This window comes from Centruroides vittatus, unplaced genomic scaffold, assembly GCF_030686945.1.
Source record: "Centruroides vittatus isolate TY-2023 unplaced genomic scaffold, ASM3068694v2 contig_1012, whole genome shotgun sequence".
NCBI lineage: Eukaryota > Metazoa > Arthropoda > Arachnida > Scorpiones > Buthidae > Centruroides > Centruroides vittatus.
In genome coordinates, this window is record NW_027120659.1 from 794,090 (window position 1) to 820,746 (window position 26,657).

Below are 26,657 nucleotides of genomic sequence, written 5' to 3' on the forward strand. Positions count from 1 at the left end.
TCAATTGTCACAGAAACATGCAGCCATTACTTACCACTTGAAATGGGTTTGGGTTTTAGGCCTCTGTGGGGTATGGATAAATTGGCAATATGGACACTGCTCAGAATCTCCAGACAACTCAGTTTGGTATGAGTATTACACTGGAAGATTGGTTGAAGAAGTGAGATCAGTGGGAATGAAGCCAGCTAGGAACTGCTTGGAAGAGGGTATCAAGATATTCAATTCACATATTAATCAGCCATGATTTCTTGTCTGATGTCTTGCTACCACAGCAATATACCAAGTCAATAGACTTCACTGATGAACAATAACACTGTGTTCTGACAGCCAGCCATATCTTGTGAATGAACATTTTATTAGCAGTTAATTTTCTTTCTTAAAAAATCATTTTTTGTTAGTACTTATTATGATTAAATTTTCATTAAAATTGATGAATATAGAACACTTTTGGTAACCTCTCTTCTAAGATTTCTGAGTGGTAGACTGACAAATTATATGGGTCAATAGACATTTCAGATCTTTCAGCTACAATGACCCCTTCTTAATGAACAAAACTATAGTCTACCATATAAACCAAATATGCTATTTCTTTACATTTACTAAATTAAAAACCAAAGCATTCATATTACACAAAAAATAATAATGAAAACAAACTAATTTAAAATCGTAGAAATGTTTAATTCTCTTCTGAATATTCAAAAATTGAAATTAAAACATGAATTTTTTGATTGACATGGCACATTATTGTTAGTACAAAATAAATATCTTTTGGAAAAGAATAAAACACTGATAACATATGAATATATTGAATATACGTTACATGCCATTTTCCTTATTTCAAAAATACAGTAAATAACAAAATGTAATATTTAAATAAACTATAATTACAGTTGTTTGTAAACAGAATGGCATTTCACTGTAATTTCTTGTATTTTGTATGACAAACTTTTGAATTATTTGTTAGTTATTTAGAAAATTGTTGTTGGTAATATATTAAAAATATTTTCTATATTATACAAAGCATCTTATTCAAACTTTCATACAAATAGTACATAATTACAGAAATTAAAAAAAAATTTTACTTTGTACTTACCTATTAATTTTATAAATTTTACGATCATCATCTTTTAAGTAGGAAAATCTGATTTACGAATTATATTCTGTACAACAATTAATTTTTATTTATGATTTTATGACTTATTTCTTCATTCATCTTAATATAAAACTGAAGTTTTAGATGTTAAAATTCCTTTCTAGATCAAAATGCAAAATGTAATATTAATTAAGAATTTAATGCCCGAAGCTTCTGTTGTTGTGTTTATATTCATTACTTTAAATCATTAGTAAATTGTTATGGAATAATTCTGTAGATGTTTTTCTCACCCAAAGCACATGATTTAAATGCAAGTCTAGAAAACAAAAAGTTAACAAATAATAACCATAAAAAAATAAACTACTTTCTACATATTAAAGTCATTGAATAACTCAGAAATATCAGAAAAAATTCACTAGAAATTTTACATCGTTTTTAATTGTAGTGCTTAACCAATCAATAATGAAAGATTACAAAGATGCATTTATAAAAGATAAGAATGCTTTAACATTTCAATCTGTTTTTTTTTAAATTAATGACTGATTTTGCAATCCAATTAAAGTGTTTAGCAAAAAATTTGGCAGTGTAATCCATACACCTTACAATTCATAATAGTATGTTTGGATGAAAAATGGGAACGTCACGGTAATTTACAGTTCACATAATTACTTGCGGCTCTGTTACGGATTCAGATATTGCCTTGTGTGGTAGCACCTTTCCTCCGTTCACATAAATTTCGTCCTTTACAATAACGTCTTCACCAAGAACGGATGTATTTTCCATCCTCACCTTTAAACAAAATAACTATATTACATCTGTATATTTGTCTAGTTAAATTTTTCTGCATAATGTCAAAAAAATGTGTTTTTCAAAATCTAACTTCAAAATAAAATACTGTATTTATTCTAATAATGATTAACATAAAAATTATTACAAATATATATTGGCTGCACGCAATGGTGAATTAAATCTTCATTTGGTAAAATAATTTGCAAAATTAAGAAAATTCCAGTAGGAACACTGACAATGCTGCAGAGACCAAACCACACCATAATTCTAAATTATAAATTTACATTATACTATTCCTTTTAAAATGTATTAAGAAAGTATCAAAGAATCTGTTTCCTTTCAATTACTTATAATTTATATTTTAAGATTAATTATATAAAATAAGTTATTTTGTTAATAAGTTAATAGTTGTTAATTATTTATAAAATAAGTTATTATTTTATAAATAATAAAAACAAAATACATTGAATTCAAGACTCACCCATTGCCCAACAACACATCTCCAGCCTATAATGCAGGATTCTAACCAGGAATGGGAACGAATGTGAGCTCCTTTTAATATTGTACATCTCTTGATACATACACCATCTTCAATGATTACATCAGGGCCGATTGTAACATTTGGACCTATCCTACAACTTTTACCAATTTTAGCACTGGGATCCTAACAAATATAACATTAGTTAGATTCTTAACAAGAGATAAAAAAATAAATGTAATTTACAAAATTCCTACCACTAAGACATTTCCAACGACTCCGGCATTTTGATATAAGGCCGCAGAATTCCACTGTTTTAATGCCGCTAGATAAAAGCACATTCCTGTTAAAAAGTCCTTTGGTTGTCCGACGTCCATCCAAAATCCTTGTAATTCCATTGCATATAATTCTCCATCTTGTGCCATGTATGGAAATACTTCTTTTTCAATGGAAGTGGGTCTTAACTGAAATTAAAAACTGAAATAGTCTTAACTTAATTAATATATATGTCCTTCTGATGTCATGATCAATGAAACCAAAATTTCCACTAATTGTAATCTTATTTATCTATCCTCTTAATTGTTACCAATTGGTTATTTATTTATTAGTGTAGGCAAGTTCCAATGATATGTACACATGCACACACACAGAGTGTAACTGAACTTGGTGGAAATATTTTAGGGACACATTCTAGGGTCACAAATAAGTCCTCTTTAAAGGATTTTTTCAAGATATGACCTACCAAAAAATTAGATTAGAAAGTAACTTTAAACATCCTGCCGTTTGTTCACATTGGTAACACAGAAATTTTAAATTTCTGTGTTACCAATACATACAAGCATTTTCATTTTAAGCGTTGAAAATTGTTTTTCTGAATATATGTTAACAGCGTGTATGAGTTGCTGGTTCATTGTATGCAATTAAACATCTACATCCGTAAAGAACATTTTGAACAATTCTTATAAATGATATTATTCTTTATAAAAATGACCGTATCTTAATGATAAATAATGCCTCCCCAAAAACAGTATCCCCAATTAAAACAGATACAAGAAAATGTAAAATTAAATAGCAATAATAAAGTAACATGCAAAAAAACTATAATGAAGAATAGTATACAAAACATATAAGTAAATACAGTCGAGTCCAAATAAGTCATCATAAGTATAATTCGGCACCGTTGACTTACATAGGCATTAATGTTAAAAATCTCTGGTTTACTCGACACCATTTAACTCTTCACCCCTGGATAAATTGACATGCAAAATACAAATATTAAAGTGGATAAGCCTTTATGTTTTTTATAGTAGGGCCTACTTGGATAGCAATTATTTACCTCAATCTGTTCATAGAACTATAAAAAAATATTACAAAGTTACTTTAAAAAGTTGACTACTGTAGTATTAGTACTCTAGCAGGAAATTTAAAAAGCCCTGTTTTTGGCAAACTGATCTTGAAACAAAGCAGATTTTGAAAAATGTTTATAGAGGATATCAGGATTATTTTTGACCATAGAATATATCTCCAAAATATTGGCACCAAGTTCAGTTATTATACTCTATATATATATATATATATATAGGTATATATATACATACATACATACATACATATACAGTCAACTCCGCATAGGTCGTGACCGAGGTAGTCAGTTTTCTGTGGTCCTGGCCAACTTACATAGACATTAATGTTAAAAAACTCTGATTTACTCAACACCGTTTAACTCGTCACTACTGGATAAGTCGACATACTTTTGCTGTCCCACACTCTGATGAGTCATCACCCCCTCCTGAAAAAATGAATTTACTCTGTACGTGTGGTGTGAACACATTTTTTTTTCAGGAGGGAGAGTCTATTTATTTATTAATATATTATTAATATATATATATACATATTAATAAAAATGCCTTAACATTTTATGTATTTTTATGTATAAAATAACAACAGATAAACAAAAAGAAAATACAGTCAAACCTGTTTTTATGCGCTCTTTTTATGTGCGATTTTTATTTGTGCGATTTTTTTAATGCGAATTTTTAATTTGTGCGGTATAGTTGGCGACTAGTCTCGTGCGATTCGGTCATGTCTTACGTTGACTTATTATAGCTAAATAAACTTATTATAGCATAAATGCACTTATTATAGTAATATTATTGCATGAATATGCGAAAAATGAAATAATTTACTTTTTAAGTCAACAAAACACCACCTGGACAAAAATATGTAAAACAGACGATAGACCAGACGATGCAGTCAAGTGCTGACATCTGTTGTCAATAAATTCTATTTCGTACGGTTTTGAGTTATTTTCTATGTGAGACTTTTTTTATGCGGTCCCTGTTGACCGCATAAAAAAATATTTTTTAATTGTGTCACGAAAACTATTATTTACAGCCATTCGTAAAGTTTCGTGAGATTTTTTTTAATGCGGTCCCTATCCCCCGCATAAAAACAGGTTTGACTGTATACAATCTACATCAATGTCACACCAGAATCCAATTTTGCATTTTCTCATGCTAGAGGCATTAAGAATACTTAGACGTTACTTGCCAACAACTGACAATTGCGAAGATGATGTTTTCAAGGCGTTCGTGATCGTTGAAAAAGAAAGTCGAGACAGTTAAGTGCTCAAAACAAACAGCACTAAACAAATTTTTCAGTTTTTCATCTACAGAGCAATTGTAAATGGAGGACACAATGTATTGTAAGCCTATACTACTGTATAATGCACTACTGTATTTTCCTAATTGTAGTTTTGTGGTTTTTTTTCCAACTTCGCTTTAGTCGTCACATCAGATAACTTGACACATTTCCATTTCCCCTTGGGGTGTCAACCTATGTGGAGTCAACTGTATATTCAGGCTATTAAGACGATAATTATTAATCAATTTGGAAGAAGGATGACCACCAGGCCACCATCTCTTATTAAAAATAATAATTATAAAATAAATAAATTTTTAATTATTTTATTTATTTGATCTCTGTTGTAATTATTTGGTTAGTTGTAATTATCTTACATTTATAATATAAAATTAAAAATCTCATACCTGTATTCGTTTTAGAACTGATGTGCTTAAAATGTACATTCCAGCATTTATTTTATTAGAAACAAATTCTGGAGGTTTCTCGACAAACATCTCAATTTTTCCTGTTTCATCATAAACTACTACACCATACTTAGAAGGTTCTTCTACCCTTGTTACCTATATATAAAAATAATACATTTAATACTCTTAGAATATTTCAAAATATTAGAAAACATTTTTTTTTTAATTGTTTTACCCATTGGTACTTTAATAGCTTAGTATTCTGTTTAAAGTTGCTCAAATCAAGCACAGAATTGCTGTAAAGAACTTATCATATATAAACATCCAGACAATTGATTAGAATAGACTGTATTAACTAAAAGAGTGGAGCATTTTGGACATTGTTGTCCCTCATCAATCCTTTCTTTAATAAACATCTGGTAAGATAAAATTATACTTAAAAATTCAATATTTTTATTCAATTCTTATCAGATGTTTGTTAAGGAAAGGATTGATGAGGGACAACATATCCAAAATGCTTCCTCCTTTAGTTAATACAGTCTATTTTAATAAAATGCCTGGATATTTCTGTATGATAAATTCTTTAAAGCAAATTTGTGTTTGATTTGAACAATTGTTTTACCCTGTTTATATTTTCCCACAGAAACAGATATATAAGTTTAATTAAAATTACAAAAGTGATGATAATTCGGCAAGAATAAAAGTTTTATGGCTAAGTAATTTCAAAAACATGTAACCAAGTTACACATAGATCACACAATTCATTACCCAAATTCATTTACAGATAGATAAAATCAATCATTTACATGCTCTTAATATATTTTTTTTTTACTGATAAAGTTATGAAACTAACTTCTGTTGCAAATTTAATCCTGAACACTATTATGAAATTTCCATAAAATGTTCCTAATTCATTTATACATATTGAAAATTTGATCAAAAACACAAAAGCTAAAATTCAAAACAAGGAAATTTACAATTAAATAAAGTTTAACTTTCTCATGACAGAAATTTTATGGTTTGTGATAATATGTTCAGTTAATCACAAATTGCAGTACCTCTAAACAACAATTTTGGTTAAAATCTGAAAAAATATCAAGTAACACAACACCTTAACAAATATTACCATTTAGTCAGTGGTAGAATATATTTAATAATAATAATAAAAGGCAACTATTTATTGTACCTATTGTTGCTTTCATCTATATATCCCATCTTGATTATATATATATATATATATATATATATATACAGTAGCCCCCCCCCTATAACACGGGTTCATATAACACGGTTTCCTATAACACGGCAAAAAAATTGCGATCCGGTTCGTATAACATGCTAAAAGAGACTCGTACAACACGGTAAAACGTCATCGCCGACTCGTGTCAAGACAGGATTGGTCGATTCTGGACCATTAGCGAACAAGCAGCCGAACTACTTGCCGCTGTCCAGCACCAGGCATATATACGAAGAGTTTAGGTGGGAAAGTATCGATAAATTTTTATACAGTTCTTGTGAAAAAACATTTACAGTATTATTCAACGGCCATAAAAATTATATTTCTATTAATGATGTCTCCAAAGTTCAGCGAATTCTTCGCAGAAAGAATAACTTATCAGGAAATGCATCCGCTGTTTGATGAGTCGCTCCGCTACAAAAACAAGCTTAGGCAATGGCGTCTTTGAACGGTGCACACTTGGTAAGTAGTCCTACAATTTTTTGTTTATAGCATAGTTTATATGGATTATTCCCAAAAAATTATACGTGATTTTGAAATGTTGAGTCAAATTATTCTAGAATCAATTAATTTTATGAAAGAAAACCTTTCAAACAGCCATAGCCCCTAAACTGCACACGTACTGGGCGTGCTGGGTTGTATTGGCTCATATATTTAAGGGACTCGTACAACACGAAACGTATCTACCGTGTTATAGGGGGAGGTACTGTATTATATAATTAAGATGATGATAATAATAATAATAATAATAACTCTCCGTGGTCACCACCTGGTCGTGGTGGGAGAGACCAGTAATTTTACTGATCCATAGGGCAATGCAGGCTGGAGCACAAGCTCCTGGTAGGGACACCCATGCCAGTAAGGTCTATGGGGAGAAATGAAGCTAAGAGTGACCACACCCACATTCTGTGGAGATATTTATTATGGTGATAACTAGATCAAAGTGTGATACCGGCTCGGACGTCGCCCGGGTTAACAAGGTCCGCGTTCGTGGGTTAGGCAGAGGCTCACGTTCGAAAAATAGGCCACAGTCTCCCTTGGTTACCGGTGGCGAAAGCAGCACCGGCCCAAGCATGGCTACTGCAATGCCCTCAACAGATGTGAGGAACCAACCCAGCCTTGGTGTTTCTGTGGCAATGCATCCACAGACCACAAAGGCTGGAAAACCACGCCAACGGATGAAATGGACAGTAGAAATGAACGAGTTTATCATCCGTACTTATTACACGATCACAAAACTTGAAACAAACATGACAGCATACAGACAACAACTACACCATAAATTCACACAACAATATCCTCACCTCACTGTCACTGAACAAAGGGTTGTTGATCAAAAAAGAACAATTATACACAACAACCTTATTCCACAAACAACACTTGAACTTATCAAACAACAGGTTGCTGATCAAATACATCAACAGACAGAAACATCTAACATTAATGAAGATCATGTAACCTGTCAGGATAATCCAGCAACAAGCATTGATAATAACACACATACAACAATTACCACTAATGATACTACAGACACTTCCTCGTCCATCACTGATAACATAGACATGGATTTAGTTAATACGCTCTCACTTATATTTCAGGAAACACTCACTAAATATACAGGCACAGATCCCACACAACGACCACGAATACCAAAAATCAACACGTCAAAGGAAGTAGGAAAAACACTAAATTATGTAAACACTCACTTAATACCACACTACATTCATTCAATTTCTACACTCGCAGACATTCATACATTAGTTTATGCTGGGGCAGTCACAGTAGTGACACACCATGGACTGAAAGTACAGTCACAGACAAATACACAGAAAACACAATACTATCACAAGCCTGCCTGGCAGAGAAGAATAGAAATACAAATAAATGACATTAGACAGCAATTAGGCAGGCTGACACAATACACTAAAAGCAACATAACACCCAAATTAAGGAAACAGCTCAAAAACATTTTCAAGAAAATAAAAACACATACAAAACATGAACATCACAACACACACATTACAGAATACATTGATACACTAAAACAAAAACTTGCTGCCAAAGCACGTAGACTCAAACGATACAAAACATGTACACTACGAAAACAACAAAATAAATTATTTACAAACAATGAAAAACTCTTTTACAGACAAATTAATAACAAAGCAAACACTGATACACAGCACAGTGGCACACCAACAGAAGAAGAACTCACAACATATTGGTCTTCTCTTTGGTCCAGTGCTGTCACGCATAATGCTGATGCAGGCTGGATCGAGGAGGAGAACAGAAACTTGCACAACATACCAACTATGCCCTGTGTTGAAATAAGCATACATGATTTCCAATACACTGTTAACAGAACACACAACTGGAAGACACCTGGTGTAGACAACATTCACAATTTCTGGTACAAAAAGTTTACATCACTGCACCAGGAACTAGCTAAACACCTAACACACATCATCATCAATCCACAAGACATGCCAAATTTTCTTACTCAGGGTATCACCTACATGAAACCTAAAAACAACAATACCACAGACCCCACACAATACAGACCAATTACATGTCTTCCAACACTCTACAAATTATTGACATCCTGTATTGCAAACAAAATATACAAACATGTTGAAGAACACGACATTCTAACAGAACAACAAAAAGGTTGCCGTAGAAATCACAAGGGATGCAAAGAACAGTTACTCATAGATTCAGTCATTCTACGGCAAGCACACAAACAACACAGAAACATACACATGGCATATATAGACTACAGAAAAGCATTCGACAGTGTTCCACACAGTTGGCTGCTACATATTCTACACATGTACAAAATACATCCATCACTCATTGCATTCTTTCAAAACACTATGCAGCACTGGAGAACAACACTACATCTCAGGGTTCATAACACTTCCATACAAACAAACCAAATTTTTATTAGGCGAGGAATTTTTCAAGGAGATTCCTTGAGTCCTCTCTGGTTCTGCTTAGCCCTGAACCCATTATCCAACATGTTAAACAACACGCAATATGGTTACAATATCAGACACGAAAAAACAATACAGTTTACACTGTCACATCTCATGTACTGTACATGGATGACATAAAACTTTATGCATCCACACAAAAACAACTTCATCAACTCCTACAAATCACACATTCATACACCAAGGACATACAAATGGAATTTGGCCTAGATAAATGCAAAACACTTCACATAGAAAAAGGAATCCTGAAGAAAGAAGATTTTGCACTTGGAAATGGAGACATTATTGAATCCATGGAAGAGGGCGAGTTCTACAAGTATTTAGGATTCCAACAGGCCAAACTAACAGAACATGCACAAATAAAGCAAAGATTAATTAAAGAATACCAAAGTAGGTTAAATGCTATTCTCAGAACACAGTTAAATGCAAAACACACAGTTAAAGCAATAAACACATATGTCATCCCAGTACTCACATATTCTTTTGGAGTTATACATTGGACTCACACAGATCTTGAGCAACTCCAAAGGAAAACAAGAACAACACTTACTAAGCATAAACAACATCATCCTAAATCCGCCACAGAAAGATTAACCCTTCCACGTAAAGATGGCGGACGTGGCCTGATTGACATAGTTAACCTTCACTACAAACAAATACAGTCGCTGCGAGAGTTTTTCTACAAAAAACAAGAAACATCACAATTACATAAAGCAGTAACTCTAGCAGACTCGAATAACACACCATTAAACTTACACTCACATCATATGGACACAACACAACATATAAAAAGCATAGACACCATTAAGCAATCGTGGGCTCGAAAGGCACTCCATGGCAGGCATCCTTATGATCTGGCCCATGATTTTGTTGACAAAACTGCGTCAAACAGCTGGTTAGCTCGGGGATGCCTCTTTGGGGAGACGGAAGGATTCATGATTGCCATACAGGATCAGGTCATAAATACTAAAAACTACAGAAAACACATACTCAAAGATGCAACACTCACAAATGACACATGCAGAAAATGTCACATCATGCCAGAAACTATACAACACATCACCTCTGGTTGCAAGCTCTTGGCACAGACAGATTATTTACACAGACATAACCAAGTAGCAAATATAATACACCAAGAGCTTGTAAAGAAACACAAATTAGTAGACATCCACGAGCCATACTACAAATACATTCCACAGACAGTATTGGAAAACAACACGCACAAAATGTACTACGACAGAGCCATAATCACAGATAAAACAATTTACCACAACAGACCAGACATCACACTCATTGACAAACACAATAAAATCACATACATTATAGACATATCCATTCCAAACACTCACAATATACAAAACGCATGCACTGAAAAAATTAGCAAGTACACAGAACTCGCCCAGGAAATAAGGCATCTGTGGAGGATGGATAGGGTGCTTATTGTACCTGTTGTTCTCTCCTCTACAGGTGTCATACCACACACACTACACAAAAGCCTGGGCACATTACAATTGAATAGAAACACATACATCACACTACAGAAGGCCACTATATTGAATACATGTCATATTGTGAGAAAATTCCTGAATACAGACACACACACTGATACACTTCTTTAATTTCTGTTTTGGTTACTATGCCTTGACTTTGGTCCGGCATAGTACACAGCCACCGGTGTTAACCGAGTATATCTCACTTAACCCAACATAATAATAATAATAATAATAATAATAAGTGCAGAGCCCAAACAGTTAAGAGTTGAAAGTTGAAATTTGGTACACAGGGTATGTCACAAGAACGTATACTAAGAAGGGATTTTTCGAAATTCCCCTCCACAGGGGAGAGGAAGAAGATTAAAGCTTACCCTGAAGAACTCTGCTTCCACTGTCTATTTTAGATGTGGATTTTTGCATTTTTGACTGCGTTTAATAGGGTATGTCATGAGAATGTACACTAAGAAGGAATTTTTTGAAATTCCCTGAGGGGAGAAGGAAAGAATTAAGGCTTATCCTAAAGAATTCAGCTTCTACTGTACTATTTTAAATGAAATCTTTTGTTTTTAACTGCAGTTTAGTAGGGTACCACATGGGGATGAAAGAAGTGTATTCCTTAATAAGGGAAGTGTTAATTAACAATGTAAGTGTTAAGAGAAAGCAGCGTGCAAGATTTACACGTGCAGATGTGGTTTTTGCGGGAAATCAAACATATTTTTAGATCCATCTAAAAATTCTCTAATTAGTCTGGAAACAGGGGGACCTAATTCTTGCATTCTGTGAAAATGAGTAAGATTGGCTATAATGTAATAATCTTAATCTTCGCTATCGTTACTTTTTGCCCAAGCAACGCCAGGCTTATCTGCTAGTTCCAAATACATACACAAAAGTCTAGAAACATTAAACCTTAATAAAAACACATGATACTACAGAAAGCAACAATACTGAAAACACGGCATTGTTAGAAAGTTTCTAGATGTGGACACACACCAATAACACAGAAGCTTAATGTGTTACATTTGTTTAGGTAACTATATCTTGACTTCAGTCTGGCATAGCACTTGGCACCTGTATTAGCTGAGTGTGACATTTGCCACATAATAATAAACAAAAAGAATTACCAAAAATAAAAGTTAAACTGATGACAAAGTTACAATCTGAGTTATAAAAAGTAGAAATTCTTACTATTTCATCAAAACTTTAAATTGATTTAAGATTTTCTTATTAATAACATTTCATACTTTAATGACAAAAATTAAAAAACAACACAAATCATTTTCACACAAACATCAAACTATTTTTTTAAATAATACAGTCAAACCTGTCTATAATGGAACCCTAAGGGACCGAACAACTCTTTCGTAGTAGACAGGTTTCCCCTATATACGGATTACCTACTATAGGTATCCCTTGATTAATGCAATTAATAAATTTCTCAATGTTACTGCACATATCAAAATTTCATTAATTAAATACAGTGGTACCTCGGTACTTGACTAAACAAATCCTCGCTATAACAAATTTTTGGTTAATAGCAAATATTTTAATTTTAACTTTAATTTTTTTCATTCATCTGTAAAAAAAAGCTTTCTAAGATAAAAATGAGTAACCAATTTAAAAATAAAATGAAACCTTAGAGCTGTCTACCTTCGTCTGACAAAATTATACTCAATTCTGTTTGTTTTTTTCGTACGTGAAAAAAACAAACTGCGTGGGAATCATCAGCATGTTTTACAACCATTTCAAGTGATGTGATGTTTCAACCATGCTAAGATTTGTTGCAAATTTACGAGTTGTTATTCATCAATCTTTGACAACTTCTTCCCACGATTTCTCTTCAACAGCTTTTGGGAGCCTATACATTTTGTATACTTTAGTTCAAAATTTTCTGAACAAAACTTTCAAAACTACATTTGACACATTAGGCATTTAGAAGCATCTTCCCTATACCCTATACGAGTATTTTTTACCATTTGTATAGTGTGATATCCTTTGCAAAACTTAAAAAGCATGCATAATACGCCCAATGTGCACTTTACATGCAGACATTTCAACTTAATTTTATTCAAACAAAATGATGTAAAAAAGTTTAAAATAAGCTTCAAAACAAAGAATACAATTTCACATCAGGAATAATGTGTTAAATTTCACAACTTATAATTAAATTACATATTTATGTTAAGTAAAAACAGCTGTTAATAAAAATATGCAAAAACTTTCCCAATAAAATTACTGGGATTACTGATTTTACTATTCTGTATTGGTTGTGTATTTTTTGACTTTTTTAATAATTTATACATACAAGGCTTGTAAACTTCTTGTTAAATTTATGTTAAATCGGATAAAGATAACGATTTTTCCGCTATACAGTCAGATTTTACTTTCCATTTCCGAACTGGACAGGTTCCGCTACATACAGGTTAATTTACATTACTTTTTGAAAAAAATTCAAGGGACTGAAGAAATTTTCCATTAATGACAGGTTTCTGCTACATACGGGTTTCATTGTAGACAGGTTTGACCATGTATTGTTCATGAAATAGATAATTAATTAAACAATAGAATTTCATAAATTTATTAATTTTATGATACACATTAAAAATTTTTAAAGTATTAATTGCTTTTTCAAAAATGTATATTAATAACTTACTACTAGTGTTCCTTCCTTTCCGTGATTTTTATGAAACCTCACCATTTCTTTAAATGGGAAGTCACATATAATGTCACTGTTCAAAACAAAAAATGGTTCATCATCAGTTGTTAATAATGTCCTGGCCAGAGCAAGAGGGCCTGCAGTTCCAAGAGGCTCCGTTTCGAGTGATATCGTAATTTCAATTCCTAACTGCATTTAATATAAAAAATACATATTTGAAGTTTTGTATTATTAATATATTAAATAAAAAAGTAATAACTTACCTTTTCTTCTTCTTTCTTAATTTCTTTCTCTAGTAATTCAGCCCTATAACTAACTGCTAAAATTACATGGGTGACCCCTGCCTGTAATGCATAAAAAAATGAGATTTTTTCAATTTGGAATTATTTAACAAAAAAAAACAATAATCATATTATCATTATGTCAAATAAAATGGCATGTAAAATACTTAATGCACTGTTAAGCCTATTGTGTGTTAACAAGCTGATTTTAGCAAATTATATCTCACAAAGGATCATTGGTTCCTTTTCACTTATCAGAGCTGATAACATCCCAATTACCTCATTTACAGCTGCTACTTTACCTAATATCCAGCATGGGATTTGGAGACCATCAAAATAGAGAGACAACCCTTTTGGATAGAGGTTTCGCCATCAGATGTAAATTATCGAACTCACTCCAATTTGAATTCTAGATAAGATCGAAATATGTAAGGCGCGAGGGTAAGAGCCATTCCAAAGTCCAGGAATCAGCCTCTCAGGAGAACAAATGTAAAATTAACTACACCAACATAAAAATAAGAAGGGAAAATTTATTGCAAAAACAATGCATGACATTATACCTAAATTTAGGTAAAACAAAGCCTATAATTAAAACTTAGCATATTTAGGTACTGTTAAAGTAAAACTCAACTGACGCAAGCAGAAAACAGGGAAACAACAGTCATGCCTTTCATCTTTTGCACTGAATGTTGTGAGGTTAATGACAATTAACTGATAAGTTTTTTTTATTCTAATTTGTTTCTTTCAGTGATTTTTAATCTACATTACTAAAAATTTAGAAGGGAAAAAAGTGGGGGAAAATAGACAAAATTCTGTTACAATGCTACTTGATATGGTAAACAACTACAGTGTCACATTTACATATTGTAGCTGTGTGGGTACAAAGAACATCTTGTCCAGTAGCTAATTTTTACAGTTGTTTGATAAACAAATAAAATAAAACAAAAAATATATAAAATATATTTATAATTTCAAATACAATAAAATTTCAAATAAAGAAAATGGTAGGTCTCACAGTTGTTTATAAAGACAGAAAATCAATGCTTCATCATAATAGAATAACACATTAGGTCATTTATTTATCACTGACTGACTACAGCTAAGGCATTGGTATAATTTCCCAAAATGTAGATCTTAATATTGTTTCAAATATGGATGTTCATTTTTGTTACTGTGTCATGACATTTGTTATTTGAAGAGCATATTATAACCATTGTTGTTTATGACTGCCTGTTTATTTGTAATTAAAAATAAATAAAATGTGAAAGATGAGTTATCAAACAGAAATGTAACACAACAATAACACTTGTAAAAGCCTTACTGTCCTTAATTCTAATATTATTGTTAATTGTCTACCAGAAATTATTACTACAGGTGATATAATAAAGAAATTTTGTTTTTTCCTGAACTAACTTTCATTACCCAATCTTTAAACACCAGTATAAAGTCCTATTAATAAGTAAAGTCCAAGTAGACAATTAACAATAACAACAATAATACCTTTAAGCTCAAAGGTTTTAAAATTTAAAAAGTAGAATAGGATCAATATTTAAACACTCTCAAAAGATGGACCAGTTGATTAAAAACAATATTCACTACTGCACACTACTTATACTTACTCCAGCAGTCTTAAAGTAGCTGAAAATGTTTGTGTTTTCACTAAAATTTCATGTGCTGGAGTAAGTATTAGTGGTGTGAAATGTTTTTAGGATCAATATGAAATAAATATTTGTATAGAAGCCATAAATTGTTTACTGGGCTGCAATTTGAAAAATCATAGACCTTCTCGAGTATGGAGTTAAATAGATAAAATCAGAAGCCAGACAAGGAAATATTAGGGACAGGAGGCTCCGATTAACTATATATGAACTTCTGATGCAAACCGGAAGACACGTTATTTCAATTCAAAACTTCCCCTGAAAACAGTTAATAGATGACTGGCATGACTCTATTGTTAAAGGAAAAGTATGATATACAGGGAGGGACAAGCCACTACTAATTTGAAATGGAGAGCATATATTTTAAATTAAATTAATTAAAAATATGATTAAAAATTGACGCCCGGCATTGTGACAATGTCACAATAAATAATTGCTCGTTAATTTCTATGTATTTCTTGAAGTGTTTTTAGATTTCCTTATTCAAAACAAGCTATTGTTAAAAAAATAATAATAAGATTTAAATGGACGTGGAGAAAGTGATGGAAGAAGGCAATGCAACTGTCAAGGGAGTTTGTTGCTGGAAGGACTTTCTATGATAAACTGGCACCTATTTGAGTATTAACAAGCAATTTTATTATGTAATATTTTTTCTTTTAAAACAGGGATAATCAATCTTTTTATACCTATTGCCCACTTTTGTATCTTTGTTGGTAGTAAAATTTTCTAACCACTCACCAGTCCAGTTCCACAGTAAGTTAATTTAGTGCAACTGCAAAGTTACTTGTAATTTTTGAGTGAAGGTTTAGCAAAAATATGTAGTTAAATTTATCTCTTTATTTATATTTTGCATATGTTTATAATACATAGAAATTTTTTTTGTCAGTGTGCCAAGTGTTTTTTTTTACATCAAACTGAAAAAAGTAGCTAAATCTGACAATGCCGACCCCACCACGAAACAAGCTCAACTCGAGTGATGGCCACTGTTACAGTACAACCCACTCCGTCAGTGAGTCATAGATGCGAGGTGATAATGAAAAGTAGCTTTGGCATTGGATAAAACCTCTACCAACCACCACAAAAGCTCAAATCATCCACTAGTGAGCAGTAGGGACCAGGTTGCCTACCACTGTTTTAAAATATCATATATAGCAAAGTACAGTAGAGTGTCGTTTATCCGAACCTGGTTATCCGAATGCTTTCCAGTCAGACTGTGTCGTGCTGAATCGAACTTTTTTGATACTAGATTTACTTCTAAAGTATAACTTTTATGTTTTTATATTTTTCAATATATTTATTTTGTTTGTACAAAATAAAGAAATAATTTTTAACGATACAATAGCCTCGATTATTATTAAAAAATTTTCATTAGGTTTAAAATCGACGAAAATTCAACACAAAGTGACACACAATGGAGAAAAATTTCAACATTGGATAGGTTAAAATATTTTTTCGTACATAATCGGTTATCCGAACAACCCCAGTCCCCAACTGATTCGGATAAGTGACTCTCTACTGTAGTCAAATATAAATAAAAACATATTTTTAAAATACAAAAAACACTCTATACATGTAAAAAATAAAATAAATAATGGTCATCTGAATATTTTTTTATACAATTAAAAATGAATAAAATTGGAAAGAATATTTGAAAATGTTTCCATGCTTGAATAAAGCTGTTTTAATTCCTATAATTAATTCTGTTTTATATCTATAATTGCACTTTACTTACGTATTATCCTGATATAAAACTTGTGTGCAAATGGTTTGTTTTGCACAACTGTTCTGTCAGTTGTGCAAAACAAACCATTTATTTATATAGCCACATTAACAGTTCCAAATTGCCCATTCCATAAATGATGTCCACACTGGAAGGGATGGAGGAGGTTACAACAAATCAGACAAAGTCGGACAAGGGGGAGGGGTTGAACTTCGGCGGACGTTTGTTTATTTCATTAAATTATACAGTTTATCACTTTATGCGTTTTATTATATTTATTTCAAAATTTTTTGTATGTTTCATTTGTACTTATTATATCAATCATTCATAAAGTGATAGGTCAAGTTTTCATAAAGGAGGGTCAAGTTTTCATAAAGGAGGGTCGAGTTTTGTTGAACATCCGAAGAGGAAAGGGAGTTATGGAAACTTGGACAAACTGGGTCAAGAGGGAAAGGAAAGTAAAAATTTCAAAAAAATTGTGAATGTAATTTATGGTCAACCTCTTAGGCACATAAGGTCTGTAGCTTATGCGTCCCAGTCCTGACCTACCAGTGACAGAGTGGATAAAACAACCAAATACCAGCAGCCAGTCACAAGTTCACACTTCGCCAAACGGGCTGGCCACGTGGAGTTTTCCTGGTTTTCTGAATATTAGTAATATCTAAATAGGAGCCAGTTTCCTACAAAAAACCTCCCGGGAGGTATTTCCTCCTTGGCAGATCGCCCACACATTGCATTGCCACAACTGAATAAAAACCCAAAAATTGGAAAAAATAACGCAAATTTTACTGTTGCAATTGTACATCGTAATTTATAAGCAATTTCACATCTGTAATTATATGCTATTACTTTATAATGTCATAAAGTTATGTGTAGGGACCTTCACATAGAGCTCTAGACTCCTGAGGGACTTAATCCATCACTACATACTAAACCATAATAACTGATGAAATATTAAGTATATGTTTACCTCCACCAATGCTTCTATCTGATGCATCATCATAGGTTTGTTACAGAATTCCACCAAAGGCTTTGGCCTGCTAAGAGTAAGTGGCCTAAGTCTTGTACCATAACCACCAACTAATATCAATGCCTTCATTGCTGTAATTACAAGAGTCGTTTATAAATATCACATTAAAAGTAATTTTAAAAAATTAAAGTAAACAAACTTTTTAAAAGATGTTCACTCGTGAGACTGACGACTCATCTCGACTTCGTGTATCAGGATCTGCCGCGTGGCGACATACTGCCCTCTGGTGTTAATCATTGGCAAGAACGTATTTGCCATTTTTAAATTTATTCTTTGCTACTTTTTAGCGCCATATAATTAGCAAAAATACTAAAAAAATTCCCATTGGCTCGATTTGTAATGAGAACAATCATTGGTTAGTTCGTATAAAAGAAAAAAAAATTTTAAATGAAAATTTTTCTTTATCTGTCGTGACTGAAATTACGTCATCTTATTTAATAAAAAATGTTTAATTTCTGTTTCTATAATTTACGAATTTAAATTAGATTTAATTATATATTAATTTTTATTCTTCGTAAAGTTATGACATTAATAAGTATAAATAAAAATAATTTTTAATAGGTTACAAAACGTATATTTAATCAGTGCCATCTATTAATTAAATCAGTAAAAATTCATACTTTAAACTTATTTTTTTAAAATTTTATTAAAAATTGAATCTAAAATTGACTTTCTAGATTTCAAGATTTTTGTTAAGCGTTTAATAAAACATAAATTTTGGCAATTTTTATAAACAGATCTCTCTTTTAAGGATTTAACTGATTTCTGAATTCGTCATAAAGCAAGCGCCATATTTTAAGTTCTTAACAATACAATTTAATTATATAATATTATATAGATGTGGCAAGAACAGAAAATATAACAGTTAAATACGACATTTTATATCATTATAATAAATTTATGAGTATTTCTTGCAATATTTTGAAACTTGCAATACTAGATACTATTATTGGTCTTCTCTTTGGTGCAGTGCTGTCACACACAATGCTGATGCAAGCTGGATCGAGGAGAAGAACAAAAACTTGCGAACATACTAACTGTGTCCTGTTCTGAAATAAACGTGCACGACATCCAATACTCTGTTAACAGAACACACGACTGTCGAAGACACATGGTATAGATAACGTTTACAACTTTACATCACTGCACCAGGAACTAGCTAAACACTTAACACACATAGGGTTGCCACCTATCCGGGTTTGACCCGGAGACTCCGGGATTCAGTGAGTTATCTCCGGGCTCCGGGGTTAATTAATATTTCTCTGGGTTGTGCAAGTTGAAATGAATATGTACAAAATTATATCAAACCGTCGCGTATATTTCTTTCCCCGTGTACCAAATTACTAGCGCGGTGGTCGTTGGCTTAAAGACATAACGTCTATAACTGGTATAGGCACAGTGCTGCTGCGTGCTATGTAGTGGTACTCTCTCTTGTGACTGTTCTGTCAAGAGATGTCTATTGAGAGTAACATGATATAGCCTACATAGGTGACAGTTTGATAATCAGTGTTCGTGTTGGTTGATGATTAACAGTATAGCTTCCTTTGGCCTTTAAAACCTTCCTAATGTGATCAGGCACAGAAATAATAATATTCCTGCAATCGTGCAATGTAATTTTGTTCCACTCGTCCCGTAGACGTTCTCATAATCGGTGGATACATTCAGGCGGAGGTGCATAGTCAGACAAATGACGTTTCAGAAGAGTTCAATGGGTTGAGATCAAACGATTGAAGCGGCCACTCAAGCAGGTTAATCTTTTGAGCTTGAAGCCATGATATTGCCCTCCTGGATGTATGTTCTGGTCCATTATCTTGATGATAAATCTCCTATCAATGTGGTAATAAACAGATTGTAACAAATAATTGTCAGGTATCTCAGTGTAAGTAACACTATCCATTCTATTAGGTATAGAGCACAACGTTCAAGGAGCAAATAGGCAATACAACCTCAGACTATAAGGCAACCAACATCAAATATTAATGTTTGTACTCCTCGCTTAGTTATATACTTCATCGATGTAGTCTATACCCATTTTCACCCATCTGAACCAATTTTCTATTAATGTTGCACAGTTTTGCACTTCAGTTTTTTCTTAAAGTTTTTTGAAGTGGTTTTAAGCATTGAGTCGACATGTTTCGGTAATGATAAAATATTCACTTTTATATTTATTTTATAGATATTTCTATTAATTTTATTAAGATCGGAACGATGTTAATCTAACTACACCTTGATCCAAAATGAAAATATTCCTATTCAAAGAAACCCATAATGCAATAATAATCGATCCAACAACAAAATTAAAATTAAATCTTTAAATTAAAACGACATCGATCTTCTTAAGTGATTCATTCAATTATTGATACAGAATAACGGCGTAAGTGAAAGCTACGCTAATAATTGTAAGCACTAAGTTTGAATTGACGTTAAACATATTCCATGCAGTAAATGTTGGCAAATCTTGCAAACACTTGACAGAGAATGTAAACGCCGTTAACTTAACACACTCTTCTCCAGTCGTAATGGATAGAGTGTAAACATCTCTACCGATTTTTCTCGCTGCTTCTGTGATTCTGGTACAAGAAAAGCAAATATCGGAAAACAGAACAAATGGAAAAATAGAATTGGTTAAGAATATAATGAATTGTAACGAATTATAAGAAGTATAATTTTTAATGAAAGCGTATAAGCTAAAGATAGTATTGCCCGCTATGACGGCTGTCCACTGAATTAACAGAAAAGAATATAATTTTTCCACTTTATGTATCAAATTCATTATTTTAAAGTATTGTTTCGAGATAGCCGATAACTGAAATGATAAAACATTGCCTGAAGAAATGCAATGAGAAACACTGATGAGTGCCGCTTCTATCTCGTTGCACATGGAGGAAAAGAATGCAAACAGCAAATTTTGTGGCGCCATCACAAACACAGCGTATATAATTTCTCCAACGTATAAAATTATATTCGATATGTTTTCTGGAAGTTCTATACCGAATATCCTATCTATTTTCCACTGAAGATTAAGCTCTTTTGTATATAAGCAAGGATATGCAAGAGAATATAATAATGAATTTAAAATAATTAATGAAATTTTTACAAAATTCCTTAGTCTCAAATTTGATTTTATAGTTGAAATATAGCTTAAACTTTTAATTTGAAGAAAAAATGTTTGTTTATTGTGATGAAAGGTATAAAGAGAAAATAAAGTAATTACACCGACTAAGGAGAAATGTAATGAACTAATAAACATTTTTAATTTCGAAGTTTCGAAGAAATATATAATTGAAAATAATAGAAAATAGATGTCATATATCGAACCCATTGCAAAAACAACAATGCTGTGGAAAGTGAATTTCTTCTGATTAAATTTCATTCCCCAGATAGCCATAACCTTCATTAAAGGAGCCCAGTTTTTCAAGTTTTCGGATTGCTTTTCTTCAGAATAGGGACGTACTTGTACATTTATCTCTTTTGACTTCAACATTTTTTATAGAAGTTCTTGAAATGCCGTAAAGTACCTATGTAAAAAACAGAGAGTTTGTTAATAAGAACAAAAGGAATAATCCAGCAACGAGTTGCGTAACTTTCCCAGCAAAAAGAAAAACAATCAATATTATGGTAATGCCATCTGTTATAAAAGATTTTATTTTAAAAACTTTTTATATTATTAATTATTATAAAATGGCAGAAAGCTTAATTTTGAGGATAGAGATAAGTTTTATAAAATTTGTAAATGCTAATAACGAGTAAAATTAAGTCCTACTCCACTCGAGATATGACCCATTACCTCTATCTCCCCACTCTATGATCAAAATAGATCATAGAGTGGGGAGATAGAGCATCAATAGCCTAATACGCAAACCAATTTGCAAAATTTTCGAAATTTTCGACAAAAGTCACAGGAACTATTATTAACCTTCAAAGTGGAAGAACAAAATTGTTCCTCCCAAACACTAACATCCATATATACAGGGGAAAAAAACCCCAAATCTTTTGCTTTTCTCCACGTTTCAAGGTCCTAAGAGTCCAAAAATGTAAAATTTTTTGAGAGGGGTCATTTTTTTCATGCTACCCTGTATCATTTCTGTTTTATATATAACAGCCAGGAAAGTAACAACTCCACAATTATATAATTTCTGCGAACAAGTTTTACAGTTATTAGGTTTAAATAACATAAAAACAAGCTTTTCCTAGAGTGCGTTAGGGAATATAACTTATCATCAGGAAGATGAACTCGAGTTCGTGATAGAAGCCATCTTCCTGATGAATACTGCATAAGTCCGCTACTCCATTGAGAAAATTTGCATAGCGGGTTTTTTTACATATAAAATCAATTAAAAACAAAAATTAATTCTAAAAGTCACCAAAAATGCCACAGTAGTTACTTCTGGTACTAATTATTTTTACAGATATGCCATTATATCAGATTTAATTCAATTTGGATTGTTAAATATTTCTCTACGTAGTGTTGAATGGGAATGATTTAATTGTAATCACCCTGTATATAAAATTTGTGAACCAGTGCTATGGAATCGGAGTAGGAAAGAGAAACTTTGAATTCCATTTTGGGTGCCATAATTTTTACTTAACGCAATAGTTTTTACATATCATATAGTTTTATTTGAAAATCTATTGTATTTTTTAGTAATTTGTATAATTTATTTCTTCACTATCTTTCAGTGTTTCTTTGTTCGTTGTTATTTCATTTAAACTTTACTGGAAGAGAAAACCGCAAAATGTAATTAATAGAATTGCTCCAGCTCATCATTTGTTGGTTAAGCTCTAGGGGCACGATTGTACCCATCGGTCCAAGATGAGTGGTATTTTTTCCATGAAAAATTCGTTATATCCATGTTTTGATTCTCGCCAAAAATTTTAACACAACTCTTTATAGAGAAATTTTAGATAAAAATATTCAGATACATAGTGGTATCTTTCTCATAAAAGGAATCTTAGTATGACATTTAAAAAACGGACAACTTGAAGTCGGACTATTTGTTTACCGATTCCACCCCACTGAATCTAACAGTAAATTTTAGTAATTTTCAAATATTAATTATAAAAGTATCGACTTAAATCTATTCTACTCACCTCTAAGAATGTTTTTGAGCATTGAATTTATATAATTTTCTGATATATAATATATATACATCATCACTAGAGTATAGATTAGTATTTATACGTTAATTATGACGTGTAATTCGCATTAATATTAATTTTATATTTTACTAACAAGTAAGACACACAAAATTTCCATTAACAAATTGCTTGTTATTCTAATACAAAATAGAGAATTCTCTATTCGGGTAAACTTGCAAGCCTAATGTATGGAAAATCGATCCAAAAAACGAAAAGTCAACATTTTCCAAATTAAAACTGCATCGATTTTCCTTTCAGAATTTTAATCTAATTAAACAGATAGATTATATTGTAAATTAAGCAATAATTATATTTGCATAAGCATACGTCATGAAAAAAGACGATAAAATTGCGTGACTTGAAGTTACTATGGAATGGATGAGAAGTAAACTTATTCAACAATTAATTTAAAAATTTTCATTTACGAAGCGAATAGAAGTTTTAATGATGTCTCTTATTGAATGCTGTACATTTAAACAGCATTCCTCTGGTGTTAGAACTAGCGAATTGAAGTAGAAATCACATTTTTTCTGGTATATACGTAACCTGCCAGGAATTATGAATAGGACAGGCTAGATTCTCCTAACATATCCATGTCTCGATGCATCTGTATTACAATATATTTTTTCATCATCGAGGTCCATCGTGTGAAGAACAGTATAAGGTTCATCTAATCGGTCACTAATCAGCAATTGGTTACTATAATTTTGATATATGTGGTTCTTTAGATGACTGTCGTGTGCAATTGGATTGCATACGACAAGTCATCCACGACGTTGCTATAAAACATTGATTGATTAATCGATATTATAATGCGAAATATCAGAATCGGTTCTAAAAAATTCTAAATCGGTTATAGTAAAAATTAGATTTTTCTAATTGCAGGGATATCTATACCTCAATAGAATATGGAATCTATATACTATGGACTACTCACTTGTCGTTCTTCGTATTAACTCATGCGCCGAACAAACGGGTTATTCGCATGGAATTTACTGGGTTTAGTTTGCATGTGTAACAGCTAAAAAGACACATTTTCCATAAAAGTCTTACCTGGAAACATTGTCCTTGGCAATGGCTCATTTTGTTGTCCCATCCTATCAAACCAATCAACCAACCATTTCAGACCTAGTCAATTAACAAGGTTGGATTTTGAAGTGCGTACAGTACTGCCGTTTAATGGATAAAATAGAATACCATAGATGCGGAAGTACAGTGTATTTTGTTTTATCGCGTGATGCATTTTAAAAGTACGTAAAAATACAAGAAATTATAAATTTGAGATCATTCATAAGTATTTTTTCCCATCGGTAACACAGATGGGTGATTTGCAAAGGGAGAGGACTTTCTACGGAAAATTGGCTTCTGTTTAGGTGTAAGACACGTGAAGAATCCCGAAAAACTCAACGTGGCTGGCCAATTAATGAGGAGCAAACCCACGACAAACTATCAATGTTTAGTGGTTATAAATCCGTTAGAATTAAACGTAAAAATTATAAATGCATATATTATGCATTTATAATTTTTATTTATAACGTAGTTATAACGTTTTAATAAGAAAAACGTTATATTCTTACCGTAGTTATGAGACTATTGATATGGTAATAATGAAATATTTCAAACAACATTTAATTTAGATACTAATCATAACTAATTTTTTAAAAAATAATTTAATATAATTTTTGCTCATTCTAAACATTTAAAATTGATGTGATTCAGATTAATTTTTTCCCGAAAATTAACTTATAAAACGCATCCAATACTTTAAATGGCGAATTAATCATCTTCCAAATTGAGATATTTTTGAAGTAAATTCGGGAGAGGAAGTTCAAAAATCCCTACAGGAAGTTTCCACATTTCCCTCAAGTGTCTTCTAATGACGCATCGACAAAGATGGCGGAGTTCTGACGGTTCCAAATATCTATCTCTCAAGTTCCGTATAATTCCTCGTTCACTCAAATCGTTGATGAACGAACTGCTTTCCGTAACACATACTAACTTCCCTGGCGAGTAATTAAAAAGGTTAAACGTTAAATCTCTTCTTTGTAGCTGAGGAATAACTCGAAGTAACAGTTTAACAATCAGTATCGATCTCTGAAGTTGTAGATCATTTATAATGTATTCTATGGGAAGAGATTTTATATTGCGCGACCATAAAATTGAAATAGTATATCGAAGATAAAGAGAAGGATTCGAATAGTATTTCCAGCTATCATAGGGTAAATCGTTATCCGATTCCAGTATGGATCCGTGTTGAAGTATCACTTGAAGTAACGTCGGCTTACTTCTCAACACGGCCGAAACCCACGGTGAAAGCGGAGAAAAAGAAGAGATGGGTATATCCGGGAATCTGATGCCATTAATGGTCCATTTACAGTTGTTTGCGTGACGAAGAAAATATATTATCTTGGCGTATTCGTTATGCTCTACGTTGCAGGGCGATGTTGAAATTGGCCAATCGTCAGTTTGAGGTTCTCCATTTGTAAAACTAATTACCTGGTTGTAGATGATTGAAAAGTGAGATTCGAGTTGGTATATTCGATAAAGGACTTGGCACACCAAGTCGCTATTTGATAACCACCAATAATAACACAATTTAGCGGCGCGATGTAACATACGGCGTTCTAATACCTCGCTGCAATGTCTTTCGTGTTTGAGTTCCTTCCAACGATCGTGTAAATTTAATATTGTTTTTACGTGAAGTTGACCGTCGTCTTGCTCCAAATTCAAAACGGAGATGATTTCTAGGCGTATTAAATGATCACGACGAAATAAAATGTTGGAGACGAGTGATTTCTTATTACATTTACAATTGTGTTGACCCATTGCGCCGATTTATTAAATAATATATCTTGTTAAAACAATTACTTCGTTGTTGTTATTACGTTAACAATGACTAGAAATTTTTTGAAACTCTTAAAACATTCTTAAATAAAATTAATTATTACATATAAATAATAAAAGATGCCATATTAATGTTTATAAATTAAGAACACGATTAAATATTTAAACTTCAGAAATACAAATCTGTGAATTCTTATGTTAT

The 26,657-nt window shown here is 32.0% G+C and overlaps 2 protein-coding genes across 2 annotated transcripts in view; one reads left to right on the forward strand and one right to left on the reverse strand.

The window, feature by feature from the left end:
* Positions 1–1,504: 1,504 nt before the first annotated feature.
* Positions 1,505–18,731, reverse strand: Gmppb (GDP-mannose pyrophosphorylase B). Its single transcript, XM_067283677.1, has 8 exons — positions 18,612–18,731; positions 18,413–18,543; positions 14,047–14,127; positions 13,781–13,972; positions 5,408–5,563; positions 2,618–2,824; positions 2,364–2,546; positions 1,505–1,882 (listed from the first exon to the last, which is right to left on the reverse strand). The coding sequence occupies exons 2-8, from the start codon at positions 18,539–18,541 to the stop codon at positions 1,751–1,753; spliced, it is 1,080 nt and encodes a 359-aa protein (XP_067139778.1). The 5' UTR covers positions 18,542–18,543; positions 18,612–18,731; the 3' UTR covers positions 1,505–1,750.
* The window catches only part of LOC136986253 (uncharacterized), a 171,553-nt gene continuing 154,551 nt past the window's right edge, over positions 9,656–26,657 (forward strand). Inside the window, exon 1 of the mRNA XM_067283781.1 lies at positions 9,656–10,700. Within this exon, the coding sequence (XP_067139882.1) occupies positions 9,745–10,700 (956 nt within the window). The 5' untranslated portion in view covers positions 9,656–9,744. The remainder of the gene's footprint in view (positions 10,701–26,657) is intronic.